The sequence below is a fragment of the Hylobates moloch genome, unplaced genomic scaffold (genome assembly GCF_009828535.3).
Source record: "Hylobates moloch isolate HMO894 unplaced genomic scaffold, HMol_V3 SCAFFOLD_10, whole genome shotgun sequence".
NCBI lineage: Eukaryota > Metazoa > Chordata > Mammalia > Primates > Hylobatidae > Hylobates > Hylobates moloch.
The window spans coordinates 4,660,102-4,686,528 of NW_026652285.1; the positions used below are offsets into that span (position 1 = coordinate 4,660,102).

At 47.1% G+C, this 26,427-nt stretch overlaps 1 protein-coding gene across 2 annotated transcripts in view; it reads left to right on the top strand.

Moving 5' to 3' along the window:
• Positions 1 to 4,605: 4,605 nt before the first annotated feature.
• The window catches only part of LPO (lactoperoxidase), a 30,355-nt gene continuing 8,533 nt past the window's right edge, over positions 4,606 to 26,427 (top strand). Inside the window, exons 1-9 of one of the 2 annotated variants that reach the window (XM_032162837.2) lie at positions 4,606 to 4,761; positions 8,985 to 9,062; positions 10,001 to 10,088; positions 13,502 to 13,662; positions 15,087 to 15,204; positions 15,594 to 15,723; positions 16,443 to 16,649; positions 18,215 to 18,539; positions 20,777 to 20,937. In XM_032162837.2, coding sequence (XP_032018728.1) covers positions 8,987 to 9,062; positions 10,001 to 10,088; positions 13,502 to 13,662; positions 15,087 to 15,204; positions 15,594 to 15,723; positions 16,443 to 16,649; positions 18,215 to 18,539; positions 20,777 to 20,937 — 1,266 coding nt within the window. In that variant the 5' untranslated portion in view covers positions 4,606 to 4,761; positions 8,985 to 8,986. The remainder of the gene's footprint in view (positions 4,762 to 8,984; positions 9,063 to 10,000; positions 10,089 to 13,501; positions 13,663 to 15,086; positions 15,205 to 15,593; positions 15,724 to 16,442; positions 16,650 to 18,214; positions 18,540 to 20,776; positions 20,938 to 26,427) is intronic. The other variant, XM_032162839.2, reaches the window with a different exon arrangement.

Sequence of the window (26,427 nt, forward strand, 5' to 3'; positions counted from 1 at the left end):
GTCTGTAGTCCCACCTACTTGGGAGGCTGAGGCAGGAGAATCACTTGAACTCAGGAGGCAGAGGCTGCAGTGAGCCAAGATAATTCCACTGCACTCCAGCCTGGGCAATGGAGTGAGACTCTGTCTCAAAAAAATAAAATAAAATAAAATAAAATGGGGGAGGTAATTCAGGGCAGGACAGAACCAGAATATGGGGAAGTCAAGCCACAGAGGTAAGAGATTTATGAAGGACAAATGGACAGGATTCGGTGACCAAGAAGATGGGAGGAAGGGGAGGAAGAGAAAAGAGGGAAAGAAAAAAGAAAAGTGCTCAGGGTGTCTCCCTGGTTTCCAACTTGAGTGACAGAGAATGATCACATTCCCAGCAGAATTTTTCTTCTTTCTCAACAAGATTCTTCCTGTTCTTTTGTTTCTGGTTGTCCCTCGAACTAAGGAGAAACAGCCTTTGGGATAGTTGTCCCCCTACCCCATCCCAGCTGGTCCTAAGAGTAAGAACATAGGATTCTCATCCCCCTTTTATATAAAGAGAACCTGAGGGTATGTAATGTGTACAAGACTGTACAATGAGGCAGAAGCTCACTGGCACTGGGACCTACAAGATCTACTGATTCACAATTGAATTCTGAACATCACAGCCCAAGGGAGCCAATACAATTACTTAGTGGACCCATTTCTCTTTCCAGAGAAGGAAACTGAGACCTCTGAATAAAGAGTAATTTTCCCAATGTCACATGCTGCTGACTAGCAAGCTAGGACTAGATCCAGTGCTCCTTGCATTTTCCCTAGTTGCTTTTTCACATCTGTATGCATGTGCATGTGCAAACATACACACACACACATACACATGCTTGCTTGCTTGAGAAACAGGGCATTTTATTGGCATGATATTTTCTTTATGGACTTACCACAAAGCATATCATCAGACTGCTCACGGAATAACAATAGCAATTCAAGATTGTTTTTTGTTTAAAATCCTGTGTTTCTTTATTTGTGGCTTAAGTGGGAATTGGTTTATTGCCCCATCTGTACCCTGAGCAACTCAGGATTTATTCAGGGTCAGATTGTCTTGCTCCATTGAGGTCTGTCTCCTTCCCCAGCCCTATGCCTACATTACCCTGCCAAGGCAGGGAACCGATCTGACAGCTTTTTTGCTTAAGCAAACTTATTAAAATTCATAATTTGTCAACTAATTAGGAAGAGAGAGGATTAGGAGTAAGAAAAAAACCAGAAGCACATACTATTAGGTGCTCAGTGAATATTTAAGACGAACGGGGAAAGAGGGAGGAAAGGAAAGACAACACCGAGGGGAAATGGGTGAATGGCATTAACTGAAAAAAAAAAAAAAAAAAAGATTTTCCATTAATGAAGAGAAGGAAGACACAGCATTCTGCCCGCCCACCAGGCCGGTTCCCAGGGAAGCCCTTCAGTCTCAGCATGCTGTGGCTAATTGGAAAAATTCATTGATCATAGGTTTTCCAGTTGGAACCTTTGTGTTATGCCAATCTCAGAAGCCACCAAGCATCAGATCAATTCTCCCACTAAAAAATACTAGGAGGCCGGGCTCAGTGGCTCATGCCTGTAATCCTAGCACTTTGGGAAGCCAAGGCAGGAGGATCACTTGAGCTCAGGAGTTCAAGACTAGTCTGGGCAACATAGGGAAACCCTGTCTCTACAAAAAATTAAAAGCTAGTAGGGATCGGTGGTGCATACCTGTCGTCCCAGCTACTTGGGAGGATGAGGTGGGAGGATGGCTTGAGCCCTTGCACTGACTGGTGATCGCACCACTGCACTCCAGCCTGGGTGACAGAGTGAGATCTTGTCTCAAAAAAAAAAAGTTGCTAGGAGAAGATAACGGAGCCTCCTCCTGTCTGCTAGGGAGACATACAACCCATCCCAAGTATTTCTTTTTCTCATCTACAAATCCCTCCTCTCTCCAAAGGGGGCTGCCTGGCAATGTCCCCATCCCTTCCAACAGCTCATGCCGCCCTGGGACACCATTCAGAGAAGCTCTGCCATCTGTACACCCCTCCAGAGGCCAGGGACAGCTTAAGCCAGAGTGCCTGGGTTCCTCCCTTCTCTGGGGTAGAACTAGTGGATGAATCCCAAAAGGGGTAAACATGGGCGTATAGAGCCATCCTTGGGACAAGAAGTCTGTTTGTTTGGTGTTCTAGGAAACTAACAAAAGGAAATGCATTTTAGCCAGGAAAGAAAAAAAAAAAAACCCTGCCCAGCTATGAATGACAGCCAAGCCAGCGGACAAGGGTGAAAACAGACAGCTAAGGAAGGGACTAGCTATGTGCCCATGGGAGACAGCACCTGAAACGGGCCCAGTGTGAGAGCTACAATCACCTTACACAAACAGAATGGTCACTGTGTTACTGACCATGAGTATCCTTTGGATCAACCAAAGGTTGTATATGCAGCATGCAGCATTCTAATTCTAGAAGGCGACAGAGGTGAGCCAGCTATGTCCAAAATCAGTCTCATTTATAAACTGTGTGTTCCTGGGAAGTGTGCGTGCATGTTTGTGTATGTGTGTGGGTGTGTGTACTGCCATGTGCCAGCGATAGACCTTATCTTCATTGGGTACTCCCTGCTGCTGCTGCTTTTGCTAAAATATCTTGGACTCTGCACTGACATATGAGAAGCTATTGGCCTTTTTAGCTTTCTCCTGGACTTTCTGCCTTCCACTCTCCATTTCTCAGACCAATTTGCCATTCCCACATGGGAAGACGTCTACCTGTGCTACAGATTTGACTAGACTGAGATAAACCCATGAAAACATGTCATCACATGTCCGCAAAGCTCTCAAATAAAAATTAGCTATAGAACAATAGGCATGTCACTGTCAGATTGACTGCCTCCAGGTGTGCTTCATGGCCAATATCAAGGAAGGACCTTACTGGGCTGGAGCTGACACTGCCCCATCCTATTTGACCTATTACAGAAAGACCAAATCTAGGACATATCATATCATGTCATAATATGATAAAACCCAGGAATGACCAGACCTGTATTTTGCTGTTATCCTGACCAGTAACTCACTGTATTTTGTACATAGGAAGCAATGTTATCCCATAGGGTCTTCTAAAAGGAAGTTCCATCTTCAAATTATTCAGAACCAACTAGGTCAAGATCTGCCTAACAACACAGCTTCCTGAACATATTAAGCATAAAACTCAGAGGCAAGAACCTTGAGAAACATGTGCCAAAGTTCACGGAATGGTCAGACAAAGAAAAACAATGCTTGGCTAAGGAGCTGAAGTGTGTTTCAAAGAAAACAAGAAGGGCCTGATGTCTCATTCACCTCTCCTGGACAGCTGCCTTCTTCCGAGATGCCCAGCTCATTTGCCTGGATTCATCACGAAAGAAGTAGTTTTTAGAAATATTCCATCTTCTAGAGAAAGGAAACATCACTTTTTTGAAGGCAAACCAAGAAGTCTGGTTTGGGGTTGGTAAATTTCTGACAGTTGCTCCCAGAGTATTTTCAACTCAAAGTATAATTTCATAAAGAGGCTTATTATGTTTTAAATTGTCTGTCTGTAAAATATACTTTCATGAAATTTTGTTTTCTCGGAATCTTCCTTTTTCCTTCTTCTATGAATCTAATGAACTTGAATTTCCAAAGTCATTGACGTAGGAAAGGTATGTAACATTATACTTGAGCTTTAGGTCAATAATTTATAGGATAGTGGTGGTTTTGTTTTGTTTTGTTTTGTTTTGTTGAGACAGAGTCTCATCCTGTCACCCAGGCTGGAGTGCAATGGGATAATCTTGGCTCACTGCAATCCCTGCCTCCCAGGTTCAAGTGATTCTCCCACCTCAGCCTCCCAGGTAGCTGGGATTACAGGCATGCACCGCCATGCCTGGCTAATTTTTGTGTTTTTAGTAGAGACAGGGCTTCACCATGTTGGCCAGGCTCATCTCAAACTCCTGACCTCTAGTCATCCACCCACCTCAGCCTCCCAGATACTGGAGTTTTTTTAATGGGTCACCCTTTAGAAGGCAGGAAGTCATAGAATCTAATAATCACCAAAACCAACCATTGATTTCAATACTAGAAAATTTGAGACACCAGAAGGTGAAGTGACTTGCCTAGAGCCATACAATGGCAGAGGCAGGGACTGCAACCCACTATCCTAATGACAAGCTTAGGGCTCTTCTCACCTTTTGGTGGCCAAAAGTATTTTGAAATTTTGACCAAAAAAATTAATGTTTATTAATCATTTTAAATCCAAAAGATGAATCCACTGGATTCCATAGTAAATTGGGTGGAAAGTAAGAGAGGGATCAAAGGGCAGCGAATATATGAATGGGGAGGAGAACCATTTAGCTAGGTGCAAAAATAATTGCAGTTTTTGCAATTACTTTTGCACCAACCTAATAATTGTCCATAATTCTAAAAGCTATTCGGATCCCATTAGGAGCTTAAGAGGGACAAATGTGCTCAGGGCGTGAGGTTTTGCTTTCCGGGACTAGATCAGGATCATGCATTTAAGCTGGAAAATGGAAAGAGGAGTTGCTTCACCCACAGTCAGTGGTATTGCATCAACCAATCCCTGCCGTTCTGCAGTTTCCTGGTGCATCTGCCCGGAGTCACACGGTCTTTCCTGCTAAGCCTCAGCGTCTCCTCCAAGCCACATCAAAATCTTTCTTTCTGGGCCTTTCCCAGAAATAAATTCTTGCTGGAAGGTATAAAAGACCAGCTCCTCCAAGCAGAGCAACTCCCTGGCTGCTGTGAAAAGACAAGGCACTGGGCAGGTAAGACTCGTCAACTTTCATCTTTCCTGGTTTCTGCAAAGTTGATGATGAAATTTCCTAACGTCTTCTCAGAAAGCTTAACACTGGATTTGGACTTGTCTCTATCAGGCACTTTCTGGTGCCAGCTTTAGCCACCCCATGGCACACTCCCCTTGTTTGGTATAAGACAGAATGTAATTAAGCCTCCCCCCACCACTGTGGGGGAAAAAGGCTTTTCTGTGTCTGAAAACTATGTCAGAGAATCATGAACTCTTAGGACTGGAAGGTACCATAGACCTCTCTTATCTACCTTGTTTAGGAACTGAGACCTAAGCAATTTAATGGGTCCAGAGTCACACAGGAACTTGGGGGAAAACAGTGACAGAATGGTGCTCCCCGTACTGTTCTTGAGACAGTGTGGTGAAATCTGGCCTCTCCACTATAGTGGAGATTTTGCAGTATTTTAAGGGGTTCCCTAAGCCAGAGGTGTCAGGTCTTCATCTCATTTCCAGCATCTCATGCCTGCCATCTGCAGCAGATCCAACCATCTGGTTTGCCCTCAATGTCTAGTCCTAGCTGTCTTGAGTGCCCTGTGGACACCTGGCTCTCAAGCAGGTGTGTGACCTGTATGCAGCAGTAGTAGGCAGGCTTCATTTTGGGAGAATGGGGTGGTTAAATCATATTTGTTTTTTATGCAATCGTGTGCCTCAAATCTTTTGGTTGAAGTAGATTATTTCTGCTCTAGAGGGCTTGATAAGAGCTATCTCTTCATTCTCATCCTGATCTTGGAGTCACTCAAAAGATCAAGAGAGTGTTCCTGCAGGGGATGGGGCAAGAATTATGGCTTTCCTACTGGCTCACTCCACCACCCTCCACAGGGCTCTTTACAGTCATGGAAGAGAATCTCTCTGACTTCATCCCTTCTCAGGCCTTCCCCCTATCTCCTTGGTGACTGCTCAGCGACATTGAGAACCAAAGTCTGGAAGGCCTTGGTACTCAGAGTGTGGTCTGCAGACCAGCAACATCATCATCACCTGGAACTTACTGGAAGTGCAGACTTTCAGGCCCCTTCTGTGACCTTCTGAGTCAGAATCTGCATTTACCACAATCCCTACATGATTAGTAGGCACATTACAGTGTGAGGGGCTTGCCAAGGGACCATCTCTGCCCTCTCCCTCTGCGACCTCCAGATGCTGAACTTCTCTGCTCTAGGAGTTTTATTCATTCAGCATGCACCCAACACTTATTATGTATTGACATGCTTAGGTCCTGGGAAAACAAATAAATAAGATGGAGCTCTTGAGGAGTTCATGGTCTGATAGGGGAAACAGATGTGAAGACAGTAATATGAGATATGGATGAAATACCGTGGGAGGACAGAAAAAGGGACGATTTAACTTTTCCTGGAGAAAACTGGTAAACTTCACAGAGGAGGTGGCATTTGGTCTGGGTTTTGAAGAATGAATAGGAGTTTATTAGACAGAGAGGGTATTGTATAGGGAAGAGCATGAGTAGAGGCATGGGATTGTGGACCAGCCTGGCATTTGAGGGGCAAAGGCTGTGGCTCTGTCTCCAGATAGTGCTTCATGTCCCAGGGAAGGCTCCAGGCTTTGCTGCAAACCAAAGGGCTTGGGAAATGGTTTCTGCACTCACCATGTTGATAAGAATATGGATAAATATCTACACATCACAGAAGCCTCTTGTTGGCCTCTTACACTCTAAAGCCCCATGCCCTCTTGCCCTGTGTGGTTCTGGCTGCAGAGTGTCCCTCTAGAATCTTTTTGCACACCCCGTTTTTGGTGACATGACCTTGTATTTACCTGGCTCTGATTTTTGTTCACAACCTTCCTTCACACCCACCAGGAACATTGCCCGAGACATGGGAAAATAATTTATTTCTGGCCTTGAAGTCCCCCCTCCTCCACTTTCCAGTGAGGAAAGCATGAAGGGGGTCCCAAAGAAGAGGAGAGGAGAATTGAGTATTTAAGTATTGTTTCCCGTTCAAATTTCTCAACTTTCATGTCTTCTACGATTTTGTCTTCCTCAGGCTGTCTCAGATGACGTCTTTTTAGAAAATGGACTAATTTTTTACTTTGTGTTTGTCATTTATTATGAAATGCGTTAGTTGTTCAAAGAACAATATAATGAATTCTTGTGCCCACAGCCCTCTTTAAAAAAAATCAATGATATGGTGGTTGCCGGGAGCTGCGGGGAAGGGGAAATAGGGAGTTGGTGTTCAATGGGTATAAGGTTTCAGCTTTTACAGGATGAAAATATTCTAGGATCCATTGTGCAACATGTGAATATACCTAACATTACGGTACTGTATAGTTTAAATGACTAGGATGCTAAATTTTATGCTATGTGGATTTTTTTTGTTGTTGTTCTTTTCTTTTCTTTTTTTTTTTGAGGCAGAGTCTCACTCTGTCGCCCAGGCTGGAGTGCAGTGGTGCAGTCTTGGCTCACTGCAACCTCCACCTCCCAGGTTCAAGCGATTCTCCTGCCTCAGTCTCCCGAGTAGCTGGAATTGCCAGTGTCTGCCACCACGCCTGGCTAATTCTTGTATTTTTAGTAGAGACAGGGTTTTACCATGTTGGCCAGGCTGGTCTCCAACCCCTGACCTCAAGTGATCCGCCCACCTCGGCCTCCCAAAGTGCTGGGATTACAGGCGTGAGCCACCACACCTGGCCATGTTTTTTTACCATAGTTTGTTTTTTAAAGTCAATGATACCTTTTCCTCCAAAACCATCATCTCTGTTTGTCTGAAGGGCAGATTTCTGCTAACTCAATGAACCCTGCAATGGGTTCCCTGAAGTTGCAAAATATGGTGACAGAGGGAAGGAGGTCACAGAATTTCTTCCTCCTTGGGGCCATACAAGTATAAGGACAAGAGCCCACTGAGAGGTCAAGCTGTTTGAGAACTCATCTTGGGGTGGGGGGAAGTAACAGAGAGAATCTTGGCCAGAGAGGTATTTATTCATGCCTTGCCCTTTCTCTAGAGTTAGCTGGCAAAAAATACAACAAGATACAAATTATTAGGGGGACCACAAAAGGGCAGAGGGAAAAATTGGAGGTGGGCAGGGGTGAAGGAGGCTGAAATGACCTGATCCAGATACAGAGTTCTCCTGGTCTGGCCTATTCCAAAGGGAGATGATTTGGAGAGGGTCTGCAAGACAGGCGGGGAAGTCTGTCAGGCAAAGATCCAGAACTGCGATTTCTCTCTGGGGGCTGAGCCCTGGGGAGACATGGCTGGGGGGCAACCTGAGGCTGCTCTCCCTGGTGTGCTTCTGGATTCCACCAGCGAACGCCGTGCTGCAGGGAGAGCCCAGGCACTCTTGTGAAAGCTGAGGAGCCTCTCAGGACCATGGTCTAAACACACAATCATTCCATCTGCCTCCCCAGGCTAGAGCCAGAATCTCCTCAGAAGATGTATGGGGTCTGCTCCACTAAGCCCAGTGAAGACCCTCATCAGAAAACAAAGCTTCACAAATTTCAGTCTAAAGACTTGCATTCAGAGTTAAAGCTCATGGCGAAGGGGTTAATCCATGAGCTGGAATCTTTCCAGGCAGGCTGGGGCACAGCTGTGGGCTCAGGGAAGCTCTGAGCTTCGTCATAACTTTCTTTCAGTATTGCCATCAAGTTGGCACTTTGAGGGAAGGGGAAGCCCCTGCCAGGTTTCCAAAGGGAGGCGATGAGTGTCTGCCCCTCAGGCATTCTCCCCTGGGGCTGGGCCAGAGGAAACTGGCTTGCAGGGAGCAATGCATCCTGGAGGGAAGGAGGGAGGGGAACTCAAGGACAGGCTCCAGCCTTGGTAACAGCGTTTCTCACACCTGTGACAAGACAGGTGCAGCATCTCCGGACCACAGGCTGTCAGGGCAGAATTGAACATTCTGGATCACTTGGTCCCACTTCCTCCCATAGAAAGCCAGGACCCCAGAAATGTTAAGTAACCTGCCCAAGGTCACAGAGCTATTTGGAGCAAATGCAGAATGATAACTCAGGGCCTTAGATCCTGAAGCCTGAGTTCTTTCCCTTCCACCATGGCTTCTCCTCTTTCCTTCTCTCCCAGTACCTAGCACAGGCTTGTGTGTATGGTAGATGCTTCATTCGTTAATGTGGTCTCTCCTTTCCTGTTCCAATGTTAGGGTGTCTGGTGCTCCTTGGGCTTCCCCTGCTTTCTGTGATTCAAACCTCCCACTTGGGCTCTAGAGAGGCTCATGGTGTGATCTTGCATCTCATTTCAGTGATGAGGGTCCTTCTCCATCTCCCAGCCCTCCTGGCTTCCCTCGTCTTGCTTCAGGCTGCAGCATCTGCCACAAGAGGTGAGTGTCTCCCTTTACGGGTTTTCTGGGGCTGCTGTCACAAAGCACACCAACTGGATGGCCTAAGACAACAGAAATGTATTCTCTCACAGTCCGGGAGGATAGAAGTCCAAAATCAAGGTGTTGGCAGGGCTGTGCTCCCTCTGAAGGCTCTAGGGAAGAATGCTTCCTTTCTTCTTCCAGCTTCTGGTGGCCCTGGTGTCCTTGGTGTTCCCTGGCTTGTAGCTGCAACACTCCAATCTCAGCCCCAGTCTTTGCATGGCCTTTTTCTTTGTGTGTCCTCTCCTCTTCTCATAAAACCACGATTTATTGGATTTAGGGCTGATGCTAAGGCAGTATGACCTCATTTTAATTCATAACATCTACAAAGACCCTACTTCCAAATAAGGTCACATTCTGAGGTTCCATGCAGATGTGAATTTTGGGAGGGCCATTATTTAACCCGCTACACTCTCCTTGTTGAGAAAACAGATCCTGTCCTCCATGCTCCAGACCCCAATACAAGAGGTAACAGGGAATCCCACCATTACTCTCATGCCATCCCCTTCTCTATGTCAGAGTCCTGGTGATCAGTGGGTCCTCTTTGATGAACTTGAGATAGTCCACAAGACCATCTCACCAGGAACCAGAGAAATCCCCACAGTCCAGTAGCCCAAGCCACCCTGAGTGGCCACACTCCCTCTTCATCCCATCTCTGGGCATTCTACTGAGATCTCAAAGAGCAATTTTGACATCTTGTTGAAGATCCAAGAGTATTCTTCCCATTCTGTGCTTTTTCCCCTTAAGGACTCTTATGAAACTTTCCTAATCTTGATCTCCTGCCTGCCCAGATTTGAGGGGTGGGGGTAATGGCTGAGAAAGAGGGAGATAAAAGCAGAAGACATCGTAAAGGAGTGGTGTCTGACACCCTGCTTCCTGCTCCTCACTCCAACCCCAAGCGCAGACTACCAGAACCTCTGCCATCTCCGATACTGTGAGTCAGGCCAAGGTCCAAGTCAACAAGGCCTTCCTGGACTCCCGAACCAGGTACGTGAGACACACACACACACACACACACACACACACACTTCCCTTCACAGGCTTCCTGTTCATGATAAGCACATCTAGGCCAGCCCGGAGGAGCCAATGAGGCGAACGATGATGAAACTTACCCTTCCATCCTCCTAGCCCTCCAAGTACATGACAAGTAGGAGCAATAGCCCACAAATCCTAAAGTCCTCAGCCTGTACATCACCTGAAAGAGGACATCTAATCTAACCCTAGAAGGACTTTCTTCCACGTGGCCCAGTGTTTCCTTGGACCATGCATTCCAGAGTCCCAGAAAGCCTCTCAGTAAAAGTTCTTCATTCATCCAGCTGATATTGACTGATTCAGCCAGGTCCACCAGAAGCCGAATCTGAGCCCTGCATTCAGGTGCAGGTGACGTATTAGGGGAATGCTCACAAGGAAGCTGTGACGGGGTGAAGAAGCAGGAGAAGTGAAGGGAGAGGTTAGACAAATCAAGTGGCTTCAGGTCTAGCCTCAGCCTGACCCCACGGGGAGACCTGGAGCAGAAGTTGCTCCTCAGAGCCTGTCCCGTCTTGGAGCGAGGGAGCAGAGCCCTCATCTGCCCACATCAGTCAGACATGGCTACAGGCTTGCAGGTGGCTGAGAGGTGTTGCAGCACACCTGTGGAATCCCCGGGCACCCCCAGCCAGGCCACTCCAGTGGCTCAGAAGCAGGAGCCCAACAAGGTTACTGGAGTGAGCCTGTAGCAGATGCATCCGTGGCAGCAAGGGGAAGAGCCCAGGGCCCACAGGGCACCAGTGGAGTCAACTGCCCTCCAATCCTGTACAGGGGCAACGTGGGCGGCTTCCCTCAGGAAATGCACACTCTAGGGAGAGGGTAGACATTGAGAAAAAAGGTAACCTTATTCTTTCCTCTCGCTGTCCCTTTACACTGGACCTGGGCCTCCACTCACTCCTCCTCAGCCCTTGAATGAACTCTCAAGGCGTCAGATAAATTTTTTGGTGACTTAGATGATAAAACACGCTCTGGACGCTTCTAGTCCCCAGACCAGGATTATCTCAGGAATTAAAGTGTCAGCATAAGAAGATAAAGCCAGACCTGCTCTCTTCCTTCAGCTCAGAACTGCTTGAGGCCTCTGGCGGGAGAAGAGAGTGCAGTCTCCTTCTCCCTCTTTCTGGGGCTCCTCCTTCCCAGCCTGGGTTTCTGCTCCTTGGGGGTTAAGCTGAGGGAGGAAGGAAAAAGGGGTGGTGAGTCTACATCCCCTGAACAGTTCAGTCCTCAAGGGGCCGGAAGCTCTCTCTCTCCCCTTGGGTGCTTTCCCTTGGAGCTTCTGCTGCCAACTCTGTGATCTGGAAAATTCAGAGAGAGATTCTGCTGCCAACTCTGTGATCTGGAAAATTCTCTGGCCAGTGGCTCCCAGCTCTAACCCTCTCTGCCTGGGACCATCCGGCCCACTCCTTCACCCCTCCCCACGCTGTCTTGGGGCAGGTCCCTTTTAAGCAGCCTCCAGAAGACTAGCAGCTTCGCCCTGCTGTTGAGGCGGTGCAGATTCCAGATTCCGCCCCTCTCTCTGTGCTCTCAGGACACTGTTCTTCAGGCAGGTGTCAAACCCCAGCCATGACTCCAGGACACACAGTCAAGCCCTCCTCCTAAGACCTTTTTCCCTAGAATTAAACTAGCAAAGGAGGAGCCCCATGGTGTTGGGAGGGAAGTGCCCAGTATTTCTGCAAATGTCTCCAAAGGAAAATTCTCTCTCCCTCCTCAAATTCAATCCCTTTATAGCCTCAAGATGGGGAACAGCATAAAAGCCACAAAACCGGTGTTCATACACCTCCTTTGCAAGTCCTGCACAGGCCAACCAGCGCCCTGCTTTGAAATGTGGAGGAGCCCTTCCCCGCTGGTCAGTCCTTGGACTCAGGGGCCTCACAGAGACAGAACGAGTCACATTTAAACATTCTGTTACCCAAGTACACACACAGTGCAGTGACTCACAATTTATGATAAGGAAAATGAAGGAAATAAACAGGGCAAGGGATGCCACTCTAGGCACAGGGATCAGGGAAGCCTGTTGGAGAACGGGAAGGAGCCACCCAGGCAGAGGGCATGGGGGTGACATTCCAGGCACTGCAACAGCATAGAGTCTGAGGCAGGAAAGACCGTGGGTGCTCAGGAAAAGGAAGGCCAGTGGAGGCAGGAGGCAAGGAGGATCACGCATAAGGTGAGAGCAGGGAGGTGTGTCACCCCAGGGTAAGCCATTAGAACACTTCAATCAGCGGTGGCATGGTCTGATTTTTATGCTAAAAAGATCACTCCAGCAGCCCTGTGGAGAACGAATGGGAAGAGGACAGGAGTGGAAGTAACAGCTGTCTAGATGGGAGAGGATGACGGCTAAGACCAGGGTGGAGACTGTGGAGATGGCAAAGAGGTCCTTCCAAGACCCTGCCTGCCCCCAACAGAGCCCAGCCCCAGGGCAGAGCAGGAGGTGAGTCCCTGGTGAATCTGTGTTCAGGCAGAGGAAGCATGCAGAGCCCAGGGCGGGGCAGGAAAGGAAGGAACATCTGGAACCTTGGATGGGAGCTTACAGGCTAAGCCCAGAGAGGCCCAGTGGCCTGCCTGCCTTTGTTCATGGTGTGAAGTGGGGACTCTAAAATACCTTGCAGCCGCCCCTCTGGGACCCGGCTGATGGTGACAGTTTTGCTCACACATGCGAAAGTGTGCTCTGTGCAGATACAGCTCTGGGGGCCCTACATTCATTCTTCCCCAAAATCCTAGGAAGTACTGAATCGAACTGTAGAAAACAGCTGTTTTTAAGGTCAAAAATGATGAAACAACATGGTTCAACCTAAGGTTACTATCATTATTTTCATTATACCAATAAGGAAACTGAGTACAAAGAGCTTAAGTAATTTGCCTCAAGGGCACACAACTAGAAAGTGGCAGTCAGGAGCCAATCCCAGTCAGTCTATCCCAAAGTCCACACAGAAGTCTCTGATGGGAGAAAATTGTGATTCCCAGTTCATAAATGAGGGGAAGTCACTCAGAGGTCATATAATTAAACCAATCCTGGTGGAACCCAGATCCACCCCTGTGTCTGTCCAGCTCTAATCCCACTTAGGCTAGCAGGGTCCAAGATAACTTTCTAGGATGATGAAATGTTCTATATCTGCACTGTCCAACATTGTCATCACTAACCACACCTGGCTATTGAGCACTTGAGGTGTGCCTAGTGCTGCTGAGGAACTGAATTTTTAATTTTAATTTTAATAAGTTTCAATTTAAATAGCCACATGTGGTTAGTGGCTACTGTATTGGACAGTGCAGCAGCCTGGGTTATGAGGCCATGTTGTACACACCCCCTCCCACCCCTCCAGCGGCCCCCAGCCCCCTTCCTACAGGGTCCAGACCATGATCCCCATCTCCCTCCACTGTAGGCTGAAGACCGCCATGAGTTCTGAGACTCCCACCAGCCGACAGCTCTCAGAATACCTCAAGCACGCCAAAGGCCGGACGCGCACAGCCATCCGCAATGGACAGGTGTGGGAGGAGTCTCTAAAGAGACTGAGGCAGAAGACGTCCTTGACCAATGTCACAGGTACAGAAAACCCACCAGCCCTCTGTGGCAGGAAGGGGTCATCTCCCCACAGGAGAGAGCAGAGGCCACCCAAAGCTGCACTTCCTGTTGAGAGCTATCTCCTCAGAGGAACACTCCTGTCTCTCCCTTCTTAGACCCGTAGACGAGACTGGCAGAGCAAAGAGGGGCTTAGAGGACAGCTAGGGCAATGCCATTTTAGCAGAGGAAGGAAGTGAGACCTAGCAAGCTCACATTGCCGACTCCAAGTGAGGGGACTTTGGTGCTCTTTGTATAACACTGTCTGAAAGGCCTCTGCCCAAAGGAAGTGCTAAAGTCAATAAACATGGGTTCCTTGTCCTAAACCGCAGTGTCACCACTTCCTCTAGTAGAGGGGAATTTAAGCCACATGTGTGAGGGGGATTTACTGGGATAATGTCACAGGAGCTAAGATTTCCACCTTGTTCTGGGTAAGATGGAGCTTTCAGTAAATGAACTTAACTGATGGCTTGGTCATGGCTTCCTCCATCCCCTCCACTCTCACCCCCAACCAAATGCCACAGCCCACAGAGGGTCATGAGGAAGGGGTTTGGTCCTGACAGGAGAAAAAGGCTGCAGGTTCTCCCTGGGAAAACATCAAGTGAGGGGGGATACCTGGCCCAGGAGTTGGGCAAATTCCAAAGCTCCAAAAGAAGGAAACTGGAACAAGGTAAGAAGTAGGAAGCACTTTGACCTCTGAAATACAAAAGGTTCTGAGGGCTGAAATCCTGCCACCTTCCAGAGATGCCCCCCACCCCCGGAAGAAGCCCCCATGAGCCAGATTCCCTCACCTCCCTGTCCTTGCAGACACCAGTGTGCATGAGGGTATGCGTTCAGAAGTGGGCATCTCTCTCCACTCTGTGCCCACACTGAACACTCTGATGCCTAAAGCCCCCCTACTCTGTCACTCCTCCCACAACCCTTGCCCCTCACTGAAAAATTACCTGTCCCTTCCCAACCTCTGTCCTAGCTATGTCGCTGCTTGCTTGGTACTTTAGATGTAAACGAAGCTTTAGAAGAAAGCAGTCTTTACACACTAACTCATACTGACATATGCTTAACCTCCCGGGGTATTTCCATTCTAAAAGAAAGGTCTGTCAATTCAAATGAATCTGGACCTGGTATACCAGGAATGACTAGCAATTCCGGGGACCTTCCCAGTTACTCTGTGTGGCCTTGGGCAAGTCTCTTGAACATTGTGTTCTCATTTTCTTCCCTGTAGAATGGGAATAAAATGTATTACCTTAATGTGCTGTCAGATTAATTGAGAAACCACTAGAGAAACGCTTACTTAGAACGGAATGCATTCCAAAACATGCAGGTTCACCTCTGGTCTCCATTTCCTGCCTCCCACGGGTGCCTGTGAATGGAGAAAGAACTCAGTCCCTTTGGGGTCCCTTCTGTTTCAGATCCCAGCCTGGACTTGACTTCACTGTCTCTGGAGGTGGGCTGTGGTGCTCCTGCTCCCGTGGTGAGATGCGACCAGTGCAGCCCTTACCGCACCATTACGGGAGACTGCAACAACAGGTGGCGCGGCTTGGGGTGTGGGGGCCGACACTTCCAGCCACCCCGCCCCGCCCCGCCAAGGCCTTTGTCCCTTGGGCACTTCAGGCAGATCTGCCACTGCCTTGCCCACCTGGGCTGGCGTTCCCACCTTCCCCACCTTCTCAAGATCGCGCGTCTCCAGCCCTCTCCCTCCAGCCCACTGTGTGTCTCTAGAAGCGGCACCTTTCCCCGGGGCGGGGGAGCCCCGCGCCTTCAAGGGGTGGGCGCAGTTCAGAGACCCCACATTTGAGAGGCCCCCTTCTCTGCGTCCCCTCCGCCTCGGGCAGAGGCTCCTTCCCCCATGGGGTCCTGGGCTTTGGAGCCCCGGAACCGGCCCTGCCGAAACTCAGCGAGGATCGTGCTGGTTGCAGGAGGAAGCCTGCGCTAGGCGCCGCCAACAGGGCTCTGGCGCGCTGGCTGCCCGCGGAGTACGAGGACGGGCTCTCCCTGCCCTTCGGCTGGACGCCGGGGAAGACGCGCAACGGCTTCCCTCTCCCGCTGGTGAGGGCAGACCGGGCGGGGGTGAAGGATGGGAGCCAGAGGGGACAGGATGCACTGTCCAAACACGCGGGGAAAGGAGGAGGAGGGATCGGTGGGGGCAGCAGGGGTGCGCGAAGGAGATCTGCACAGACCCCCACCTTCCGCTAGAGGGCAGCAGAGCTCGGAGCCCGGAGCCCGGCCACGTGGTGGTCACGTCCCGGCCGCCGCAGGCCAGATACCCTGGGGTCTCCCGGGCAGATGGCCTCCCTGCCCCATCCCGCTCGCGCTTACCCCAGCCCCCGCCCCTGGAGTGCATCAGCTGTTGTTTGCCTGGAGGTCCTATTTGTTGGCCTTATCGAGTTGGCAGCCCCTACCCAGAGCCCCTCTCCTATTCCTGGACACCTGGCACCTCCCTAGCTCGCATTTCAGAGGCAGCCTGTCTTTGTTTTCCCTCTCTTAGTGGAAAGGGCACTGGCTTGGCAAGTCATCAAGTCATACGGATCTGGGTTCAATCCCATCCCTGTCCCTTTGTAGCGGCACGACCTTGGAGAACTGACTTCACCTGTCCAGGATTCAATCTCCCCCGATACCGAATAGGTTAATGCCACCCACCTCACAAACTCCTCGTAGGAATTAAGTGTACTGGCAACATGGTAGGTAGTTAATAAGCTGTAGTTGCATCTGAATCCTCAAAGCACTTTTTCCTCTAATCTGCCCTCCCCTTCTCTCTCCATCTGTAGGCCCGGGAGGTATCTAACAAGATTGTTGGCTATCTGAATGAGGAGGGTGTTCTGGACCAAAACAGGTCCCTGCTCTTCATGCAGTGGGGTCAGATTGTGGATCACGACCTGGACTTTGCCCCTGACACCGAGCTGGGGAGTAGCGAGTACTCCAAAGCCCAGTGTGATGAGTACTGTATTCAGGGAGACAACTGCTTCCCCATTATGGTAGGGTCCTGCAGCTGGGCGTCTCTGACTAGCCCCTTGCCCACCCTGATGTAGCAGACATTCCCAGCTCATCAGCTAGGATCTCTGGATAGATCTTGGATACTGATTTGGTAGTTTCCCACGCCTCACGTGTCCATTCATTCACTCATCCGTTTATTCAGTAAATAGACATTGACCACCCCATACCAGGCAGTGCACTAAGCGCTGAGGATTCCAAAGTGAACAGGACACTGCTCCTGCTCTCAAGAACAAAGGGCCAGTGTGGGAATTGGACAAGTAAACTACTGATAGCAGAATGGGAACACTGGAGAAGGTTGTCTACATTCCGACCCAGCAGCATTGGTAACACCTGGGAGCTTATTAGAAATGTAAAATCTCAGTTGGGCGAGGTGGCTCACGCCTATAATCCCAGCACTTGGGGGGGCTGAGGTGGACAGATCACCTGAGGTCAAGAGTTTGAGACCAGCCTGGCCAACATGGTGAAACCCCGTCTCTACTAAAAATACAAAAATTAGCCTGGTGAGGTGGCACATGCCTGTGGTCCCAGCTACTCAGGAGGTTGAGGCAGGAGAACCACTTGAACCTGGGAGGCGGAGGTTGCAGTGAGCCGAGATCACGCCACTGCACTCCAGCCTGGGCAACAGAGCGAGACTCCAACCCAAAAAAGAAAAAAGAAAAAGAAAAAAAAAGAAATGCAAAATCTCAAGTCTCACCCAAGACGTTAGGAAATCGATTCTACATTTTTACTAAGATCACCAGAGATTCATTTTGTACATGATAAAGTTTATACTGCTGTACATCATTGTGGAGGATGACTTCAACTCCACTCAGAAGGACCTGAAACCTGGATGAATCTGAGTGAGCAGCAGGGATCTGTAGGGATTTCCAGCCGAAGGGAGAGGAGCTTGCAGCAATGCATCTTTTCTTATTATTCGTGGGTATTACAGTTGGAGAGTCATTTATTCACTCAAAGAATGAATCGAGGCTATGTGCTGTGGTATAAAGAGCATAAACTGTGGAATGAAGACAATGATCTGAATCCTACATCTTTCCCTTCCAGTGTATAAGTTCTTAGGCAACTTACTTAACTTTTCTGAGCCCCAGTTTTCTCATCTATAAGATGGAACTGAATTGTCCACCTTACAGGGTTTTTTTGAGGACTGAGATGAGTTAAAGTATGCCTAATTCCTGGCACATGGTAAGTCCAAAATAAATACATGGCAGCTGTCGTTAGTAGTAATTATTAACAAACCTGTTCCCACCTCGTGTCCTGCTTTCCTGTCCAGGGAGCTCAGGACTCCCTCCCCACCAGAAATTTGGAGCTGTCACCGTGAGGACTGAATGATTACCCTCAGCTCTTTCACACAACAGGATGTAAGGAACTTCAGGATATTATGAACCCAGGGTGTGTAATGTTAGCAAGAAGTGTCTGGGGTCAGTGTCTGGTACCAGGTTCCCAGCAGGGCGCCACCAGCATCTTTGCATCCAGACTTGCCCTGGGGAGAGGTTGCCAGGGCCCAGCTGTTCCACCCCTGCCCAGTCACTTATGCCCACTCTCTCTGCAGTTCCCACCCTATGACCCCAAGGCGAGGACTCAAGGGAAATGCATGCCTTTCTTCCGAGCCGGGTTCGTCTGCCCCACTCCACCCTACAAGTCCCTGGCCCGAGAGCAGATCAACGCTCTGACCTCCTTCCTGGATGCCAGCTTTGTGTACAGCTCCGAGCCAAGCCTGGCCAGCCGCCTCCGCAACCTCAGCAGCCCCCTGGGCCTCATGGCTGTCAACCAGGAGGTCTCAGACCATGGACTACCCTACCTGCCCTATGACAGCAAGAAGCCAAGCCCCTGTGAGTTCATCAACACCACTGCCCGTGTGCCCTGCTTCCTGGCAGGTGAGTCTAGCCTGGGAAGAGAAGGGCCCAAGGACAAGGGGATTATCCAGGGAAGCTTTACCATTGCCCCCTTCTTGTCGTCTTTCTGGAAAAATGCACACTGAGCCATTGCTGTCCCTAGCACTGGTCCAGGACTAGCAGAAGGGCCCAGATGAATAAAGAATTCAAGAACATGTGTTCACTGTAAAACAAAATCAGGAAGTCCAGAAAAGTAACGAAGAAAATAAAAAGAAAGTGCCAGGCATGGTGGCTCACACCTGTAATCCCAGCACTTTGGGAGGCTGAGGCAGGCAGATCATGAGGTCAGGAGATCGAGACCATCCTGGCTAACACGGTGAAACCCTGTCTCTTCTAAAAATACAAAAAATTAGCCAGGCGTGGTGGCACACCCCTGTAGTCCCAGCTACTCGGGAGGCTGAGGTAGAAGAATCACCTGAACCCAGGAGGCGGAGGTTGCAGTGAGCCGAGATCACGCCACTGCACTCCAGCCTGGGCAACAGAGCAAGACTCCGTCTCAAAAAAAAAAAAAAAAAAAAAAAAAGAAAAGAAAAAGAAAATTCACACAATCCCACTACCCACCAATAATCATCGTTAACATTTTCATGCTTATTTTCCAGTATTTTTTCTATCACAGATACAGTTCTACATTGTTTTACATAATCAGGTCTTACTATAAGTAATGCTCCAAAACCTGACGTCTTCACTTAATCTATTCCATGCCATTAACTGTTCTTCTATGACATGATTTTTAATGACTGCCTGGTATTTCATGACACATATTACCATCATTTATTTTCTCAACCCTACTTGGGGAATTTAGTTATTTCCAGTTTTTCTGTGTTCTGTTGCTGTTGTTTAGGTAATGAACATCTTCACTGATAAATCTTTGTTCTCATTTTTAATACATTTATTAAGATAATTTCCCAGAAGAGGAAGTTCTAGATGAAGAGGAATGTATATTTTTAAAGCTTTTTGTAACCTGGGGGCAAAATCCTCACTCCATTCAGCCTATGCATGACCAAAGCCCTGCCAATTCTGTTCACTCCAGGTGCCCTCCTGGTCCTCTCTGTCTCCGGCTTCTAGAGGCCATTCCAGCTTCAAACATCCTCTCTCTTTGGACAAACCCCCTGGCCACCCTGACATTGCAGAAGGCCAGCTCATAGGCCAAGATACCTTTATAGATCTTTTGGATTTTGTGTTCACATATACCCTACATCAATCCAGACACAAAACTGAGTTCTTTTTTGTTTTTCATAAAAATATGCACTCACACCAAGAATTTGCAATTTTAAATAGATTTCCCTGGCCTGGTGCAGTGGCTCACGCCTGTAATCCCAACACTTTGGGAGGCTTAGGTGGGAGGATTGTTTGAGGCCACAAGTTCAAGACCAGCCTGGGCAACATAGCAAGACCCCTGTCTGTACAAAAAATTTAAAAACTAGCAACACATGGTGGCACATGCCTGTAGTCCCAGCTACTCTGGAGGCTGAAGCAGGAGGATCACTTGAGCCCACGAGGTTGAGGCTGCAGTTAGCCAAGATAATGCCATTGCACTCCAGCCTGGGCAACAGAGCAACACTGTCCAGATAGATAGATAGATGATAGATAGATAGATAGATAGACAGACTCCCCTAAAGATTAGAGGGCACAGGGAGAAGTCCCTTATCCCCTTATGAGACACCTGGTCTTTGGCCATTTAACTGCTCCCCCATCCTTACTCCTCTCTCCCTCCCACTATAGACCCCCATCGCCAGATTATTCTCCCTTTATTACCCAAAGGAACTCAGCCCTACCCAAGCTGCCCATCTCAAACCCACATTCCTAAAACCTTCAAATTTGCTCTGTGAAGTAAAAAGCTCCTCATTCATTCGAAGCCCCCCTTCCTAGAAGGCGGCTGGGTTATAATTAGCAAAATGTTACTCTGTAGTTTGTCACCACTAGCCTTTGTCACAGTGCTGTGATAGGCTTTATTCTCATTTTCATAGGTAAGGAGACCGAGGCTCAGAAGTGTTAAGTAACTTGTCCAAGGTCACACAGCTAAAAAGTGTGTATACAGAACTGAGAGTCAAACCTATGATTCAGCACCCCCTCCCCATCCCTCTTCACCTGATGGGAAGGAGGGCTTGTTGATGGGGCGGGGGGGGGGGGTCCTGTGGGGCACCATCATTTCTTTGTGCAGGTTACTGGGTCCTGGGGCTGTTAGGGAGAATCTAACTTCCTGCCTTCTGGGCTTTCAGGAGATTCTCGAGCCTCAGAGCATATTTTGCTGGCCGCGTCCCACACCCTCTTTCTCCGCGAGCATAACCGGCTGGCCAGAGAACTAAAGAGACTCAACCCTCAGTGGGATGGAGAGAAGCTCTACCAGGAAGCCCGGAAAATCCTGGGAGCCTTCGTGCAGGTAGGGAGTCCCAGGAGCACAGTCACCTGGTCCCACCTGGCTCCCACTCCTGGTTCTGCCCTCTGCTCGCTGCTGTGCCTCAGGCTCTCTCTTCTATTCCCACACCTCCGTTTCCCCCGGCCCCTCTGCTGCTTCTCTCTTGTTGTCTCATTCTTTGAAATACCCTTCCTTTCATTTCTTCACCTTCTCTGTCTCAAAATGAATCTCTGGATTTGGAGTGTTGGAAAGTCACTTGTGCATTGGTCCCTTCAGTGTGCCTGCTCGGGTGCCATTACTGGGACTGTAGGCTCCTTCACTCCTGGGACTGCTACATCGCAGTGATTTGGGTTATTTTGATTTGATTCTCTTCCTTTTTAATTCTCTACATCTAAGCCCATCTCATGGGCATACTCAACGGATACTGTTGATTGGCTGATCAACTAACTAGAAGAGACTTACAAAGGTTGATGTGTTGATATTAACCATGCACATATTTTTTAAACATTTTATTTTGAAATAATTATTGATTCTAATATATTGCAATAGGAGGGGAGTTTCAAAAGATGAGACAACAGGAGAGAAGCAGCAGAGAGGCCGGGGGAAACAGGTTTGGGAACAGAGAAGGTAGCTGGAGGCGCAGCAGCGAGCAGAGGGCAGAGCCAGGAGTGGGAGCCAGGTGGGCCCTGGTGGCAGGGCTCTTGGGCCTCCCTCCCTGCAGATTATTAGATTCTAAGAATTGTACAGGAAATTTTAAAAAATGTACAAGGAGGTCCCATGCACCCCTCACCCAGTCTCCTCCTTACATTAGCATGTAAGTGCTAATGTCTTACATAACCAAGATACAATGGCAAAACCAGGAAGTTAACATTGATAGAAACCATAGAGCTTACTCAGATCTCTCCAGTTATAAATGCAATCATCTGTGTGTGTGTATGTGTCTGCATAGCTCCATGCAGTTTTATCACATATGTAGCTTCAAGTACTACCACAATAAAGACTCTTAACTGTACTGTCCCCTAAAACTCCCTCATGCTATCTCTTCATAGCCACATCCACCCTCACCCCTATATCCCTAACCCCTGACAAGCACTGATCTGTTCTCCACCTCTATGTTATTTCACAGATGTTATATACATGGAATTATGCAACATGTATCCAGCTGAGATGGGCTTTTTTCTTTTTTTTTTTTTCTTTTTTTTCTTTTTTTTTTTTTGAGACGGAGTCTTGCTCTGTCACCCAGGCTGGAGTGCAGTGGCCCGATCTCGGCTCACTGCAAGCTCCGCCTCCCGGGTTCACGCCATTCTCCTGCCTCAGCCTCTCCGAGTAGCTGGGACTACAGGCGCCCGCCACCACGCCCGGCTAATTTTTTGTATTTTTAGTAGAGACAGGGTTTCACTGTGGTCTCGATCTCCTGACCTCGTGATCCGCCCGCCTCGGCCTCCCAAAGTGCTGGGATTATAAGCGTGAGCCACCGCGCCCGGCCGAGATGGGCTTTTTTCACTAAGCATAATATCTTTGAGGCTCATCCATGCTGTTGTGTATATCAATAGTTCATTACTTTTTGTTGCTGAGTAGTATTCCATGGTATGAATGAACTACAATTTGTTTAACCATTCAACTTTTGAAGGGCATTTGGATAGTTTCCAGTTTGAGATTATTATGAATAAAGCTACTATAAACATTCAAACATAAGTTTCTGCATGAAAAGAAATGTTTATTTCTTTGAGATACATGCCTAAGAGTGCAATTGCTAGGTCACATGGTAAGTCCATTTTTAGGTTTTTTTTTTAATTTTTTTTAAATTTTTTAATTTTGTGGGTACGTAGTAGGTGTCTATATGTATGGGGTACATTAGATGGCTTGATAAGGGCATACAATGTGAAATAAGCACGTCATGAAGAATGGGGTATCCTGCTGGGCACGGTGGCTCACGCCTGTAATCCCAGCACTTTGGGAGGCCGAGGTGGGCAGATCATAAGGTCAAGAGATCGAGACCATCCCGGCCAACATGGTGAAACCTTGTCTCTACTAAAAATACAAAAATTAGCTGGGCGTGGTGGCATGCACCTGTAGTCCCAGCTACTTGGAGGATGAGGCAGGAGAATCGCTTGAACCCAGGAGGAAGAGATTGCAGTGAGCCAGGATCACACCACTGCACTCCAGCCTGGGCGACAGAGTGAGACTCCCTTTCAAAAAAAAAAAAAAAGAATGAGGTATCCATGCTCTCAAGCATTTATACATTGAGTTGCAAACAATCCTGTTACACTCTTATTTTAAAATGTACAATTAAGTGAAGTTATTATTAACTATAGTCACCCTGTTGTCCTGTTGTGCTATCAAATAGTAGGTCTTACTTTTTTTTTTTTTTTTTTGAGATAGAGTCTTGCTCTGTCACCCAGGCTTCCTCAGCCTCCTGAGTAGCTGGGGTTTCAGGCATCTGCCACCACGTCCTGCTGATTTTTGTATTTTTAGTAGAGATAGGGTTTCACCATGTTGGCCAGGCTGGTCTCAAACTCCTGACCTTAAGTGATCCACCCGCCTTGGCCTCCCAAAGTGCTGAGATTGCAGACATGAGCCACCGCGCCCGGCCATCATTCTATTTTTTGGTACCCACTAACCATCTCCACCTCTGCCCCCCACAGCCCCTCATTACCCTTCCCAGGCTCTGGTAACCATCTTTCTACTTTCTATGTCCATGAGTTCCATTGTTTTGGTATTTAAATCCCACAAATAAGTGAGAACATGCCATGTTTGTCTTTCTGTGCCTGGCATATTTCACGTAACATAATGATTTCCACTTCCATCCATGTTGTTGCAATTGACTAGATTTCATTCTTTTTTATGGCTGAATAGTACACCATTGTGTATATGTATCACATTTTCTTTATCCATTCATCTGTTGATGGACACAAGTTGCTTTCAAATCTTAGCTATTGTAAAGAGTGCTGTAACAAATCTAAGAGTGCGGATATCTCTTTGATATACTGATTTTATTTCTTTTGGGTATACACCCAGTAGTGAGATTGCTGGATCATATGGCAGCTCAATTTTTAGTTTTCTGAGGAATCTCCAAACTGTTCTCCATAGTGGTTGTACTAATTTACATTCCTGCCAACAGTGTACAAGGATTCCCTGTTCTCAACATTCTTGCCAGCATTTGTTATTGCCTGGCTTTTTTATATGTTATTTTAACTGGGATGGCATAATATCTCATTGTAGTTTTGATTTGCATTTCTCTGATGATCAATGACGTTGAGCACCTTTTCATATGCCTGTTTGCCATTTGTACGTCTTCTTTTGAGAAATGTCTATTCAAATCTTTTGCCTATCTTTTGATTGGATTATTAGTTTTTTTTCCTATAGAGTTGTTTGAGCTTCTTATATATTCTGGTTTTTAATCCCCTGTCAGAAGGGTAGTTTGCAAATATTAATATTTTCTCCCATTCCGTGGGTTATCTCTTCACTTTGTTGATTGTATCCTTTGTTGTGCAGAAGCTTTTTAACTTGATGTGATCCCATTTGTCCATTTTTGCTTTGGTGGCCTATGCTTGTGGGATAGTGCTCAAGACATTTTTGCCCAGACCAATGTCCTGGAGATTTTCCCCAATGTTTTCTTGCAGTAGTTTCACAGTTTGAGGTCTTAGATTTGTCTTTAATCTATTTTGATTTGATTTTTATATATGGGTAAAAGATAGGGGTCTAGTTTTATTCTCCTGCATATGGATATTCAGTTTTCCCAGCACCATTTATTGAAGAGACTGTCTTTTCCCCAGTGTATGTTCTTGGCATCTTTGTTGAAAATGAGTTAACTGTAGATGTGTGGATTTGTTTCTGGGTTCTCTATTCTGTTACATTGGTCTTTGTGTCTGTTTCTATGCCAGTACCATGCTGTTTTGGTTACTATAGCTCTGTAGTATAACTTGAAGTCAGGTAATGTGATTCCTCTGGTTTTGTTCTTTTTGCTTAGGACAGCTTTGGCTACTCTGAGTCTTCTACTTTTAGTTTTAAAAGGAACTGCCAAACTATTTTTTAGAGTGGCTGTACCATTTTCATTCCTATCAGCAATGTATGCATGATCCAATTTCTTAGCATTCTGATGGTGTCATCGCCATTTTTTGTTTTATCCTTTCTGATAGGTGTGTAGTAATAGCTCATTGTTTTAATTTGCATTTCTGTAATGGCTGGTAACGTTGAACATCTTTTCCTGTGCTCATTTGCCACTTGTGTATCCTCTTCAATAAAATACTTGTTCATATATTTTGCCTATTTTCAAATTGGACTATTTGACTTGTAATGTTGAGTTTTGAGAGTTCTTTATGTATTCTAGACACAAGTCCTTTGTCAGATATGTGATTTGCAGAGATTTTCTCCCAGTCTATAATTTTGTGGGGTTTTTTTTTCATCCTCTTAAGAAGGTCTTTTGTAGAGCAAAAGCTTTTAATTTTTTTTTTTTTTTTTTTTTTTTTTTTTGAGACAGAGTCTCGCTCTGTCACCCAGGCTGGAGTGCAGTGGCGCGATCTCGGCTCACTGCAAGCTCCGCCTCCCAGGTTCATGCCATTCTCCTGCCTCAGCCTCTCCGAGTAGCTGGGACTACAGGCGCCCGCCACCACGCCCGGCTAATTTTTTGTATCCTTTTAATCAAATTTTCCTTTCCTGGATTGTGCATGTGGTGTCAAGTCTCAGAACTTTTTTCCTAGTCCTAGGTCCCAAAGACTTTCTCCTGCTTTTTCCTTCTAGAAGTTTTATAGTTTTATGTTTTACATTTAAGTCTATGATCCATTTTGGGTAAATTTTTGCATAAAGTGTGAGGTTTAGGTCAAGATGCTTTTTTTAATTTTTTCTGGCTATGGATGTTAAATTGCTCCAGCACCACTTATTGAAAGGCTATTGTTTCTCCATTGAATTCCTTTTGTTTCTTTGGCAAAAAATATTTGGGCATATTTACATGGATCTATTTCTGGGTTGTCTGTTCTCTTCCATTGGTTTGTATTTATGTCTATTCCTCTAATACCACAGTGCTCAATTACTGTAGCTATACAGTAAGACTTAAAACACTTTATTCTTCTTTTTCAAAATTGTTTTGGATATTCTAGGATCTTTCCCTTTCCATACATATTATTAAATAAGTTTGTGTATGTCTATCAAAAAACCTTATGGAAATTTTGATAGAAATTGCGTTAAAATTATATATAAATTCAGAGAGAGTTGACATCTTTACAATGTTGATTTTTCCAATCCATAAACTCAGTATGTCTCCCCAATCTTTAGATTTTTTATTTCTTTAATCAACATTTTGTAGTTTTATCACACAGATTCTGTACATGTTTTGTTAGATTTATACCTCAGTATTTCCTTTTCGTTTTGTTTTGTTTTGAGACGGAGTCTTGCTCTGTCACCAGGCTGGAGTGCAGTAGTGCGATCTCGGCTCACTGCAACCTCCTGGGTTGAAGTGATTCTCCTGCCTCAGCCTCCTGAGTAGCTGGGATTACAGGCGCCCGCCACCACACCCAA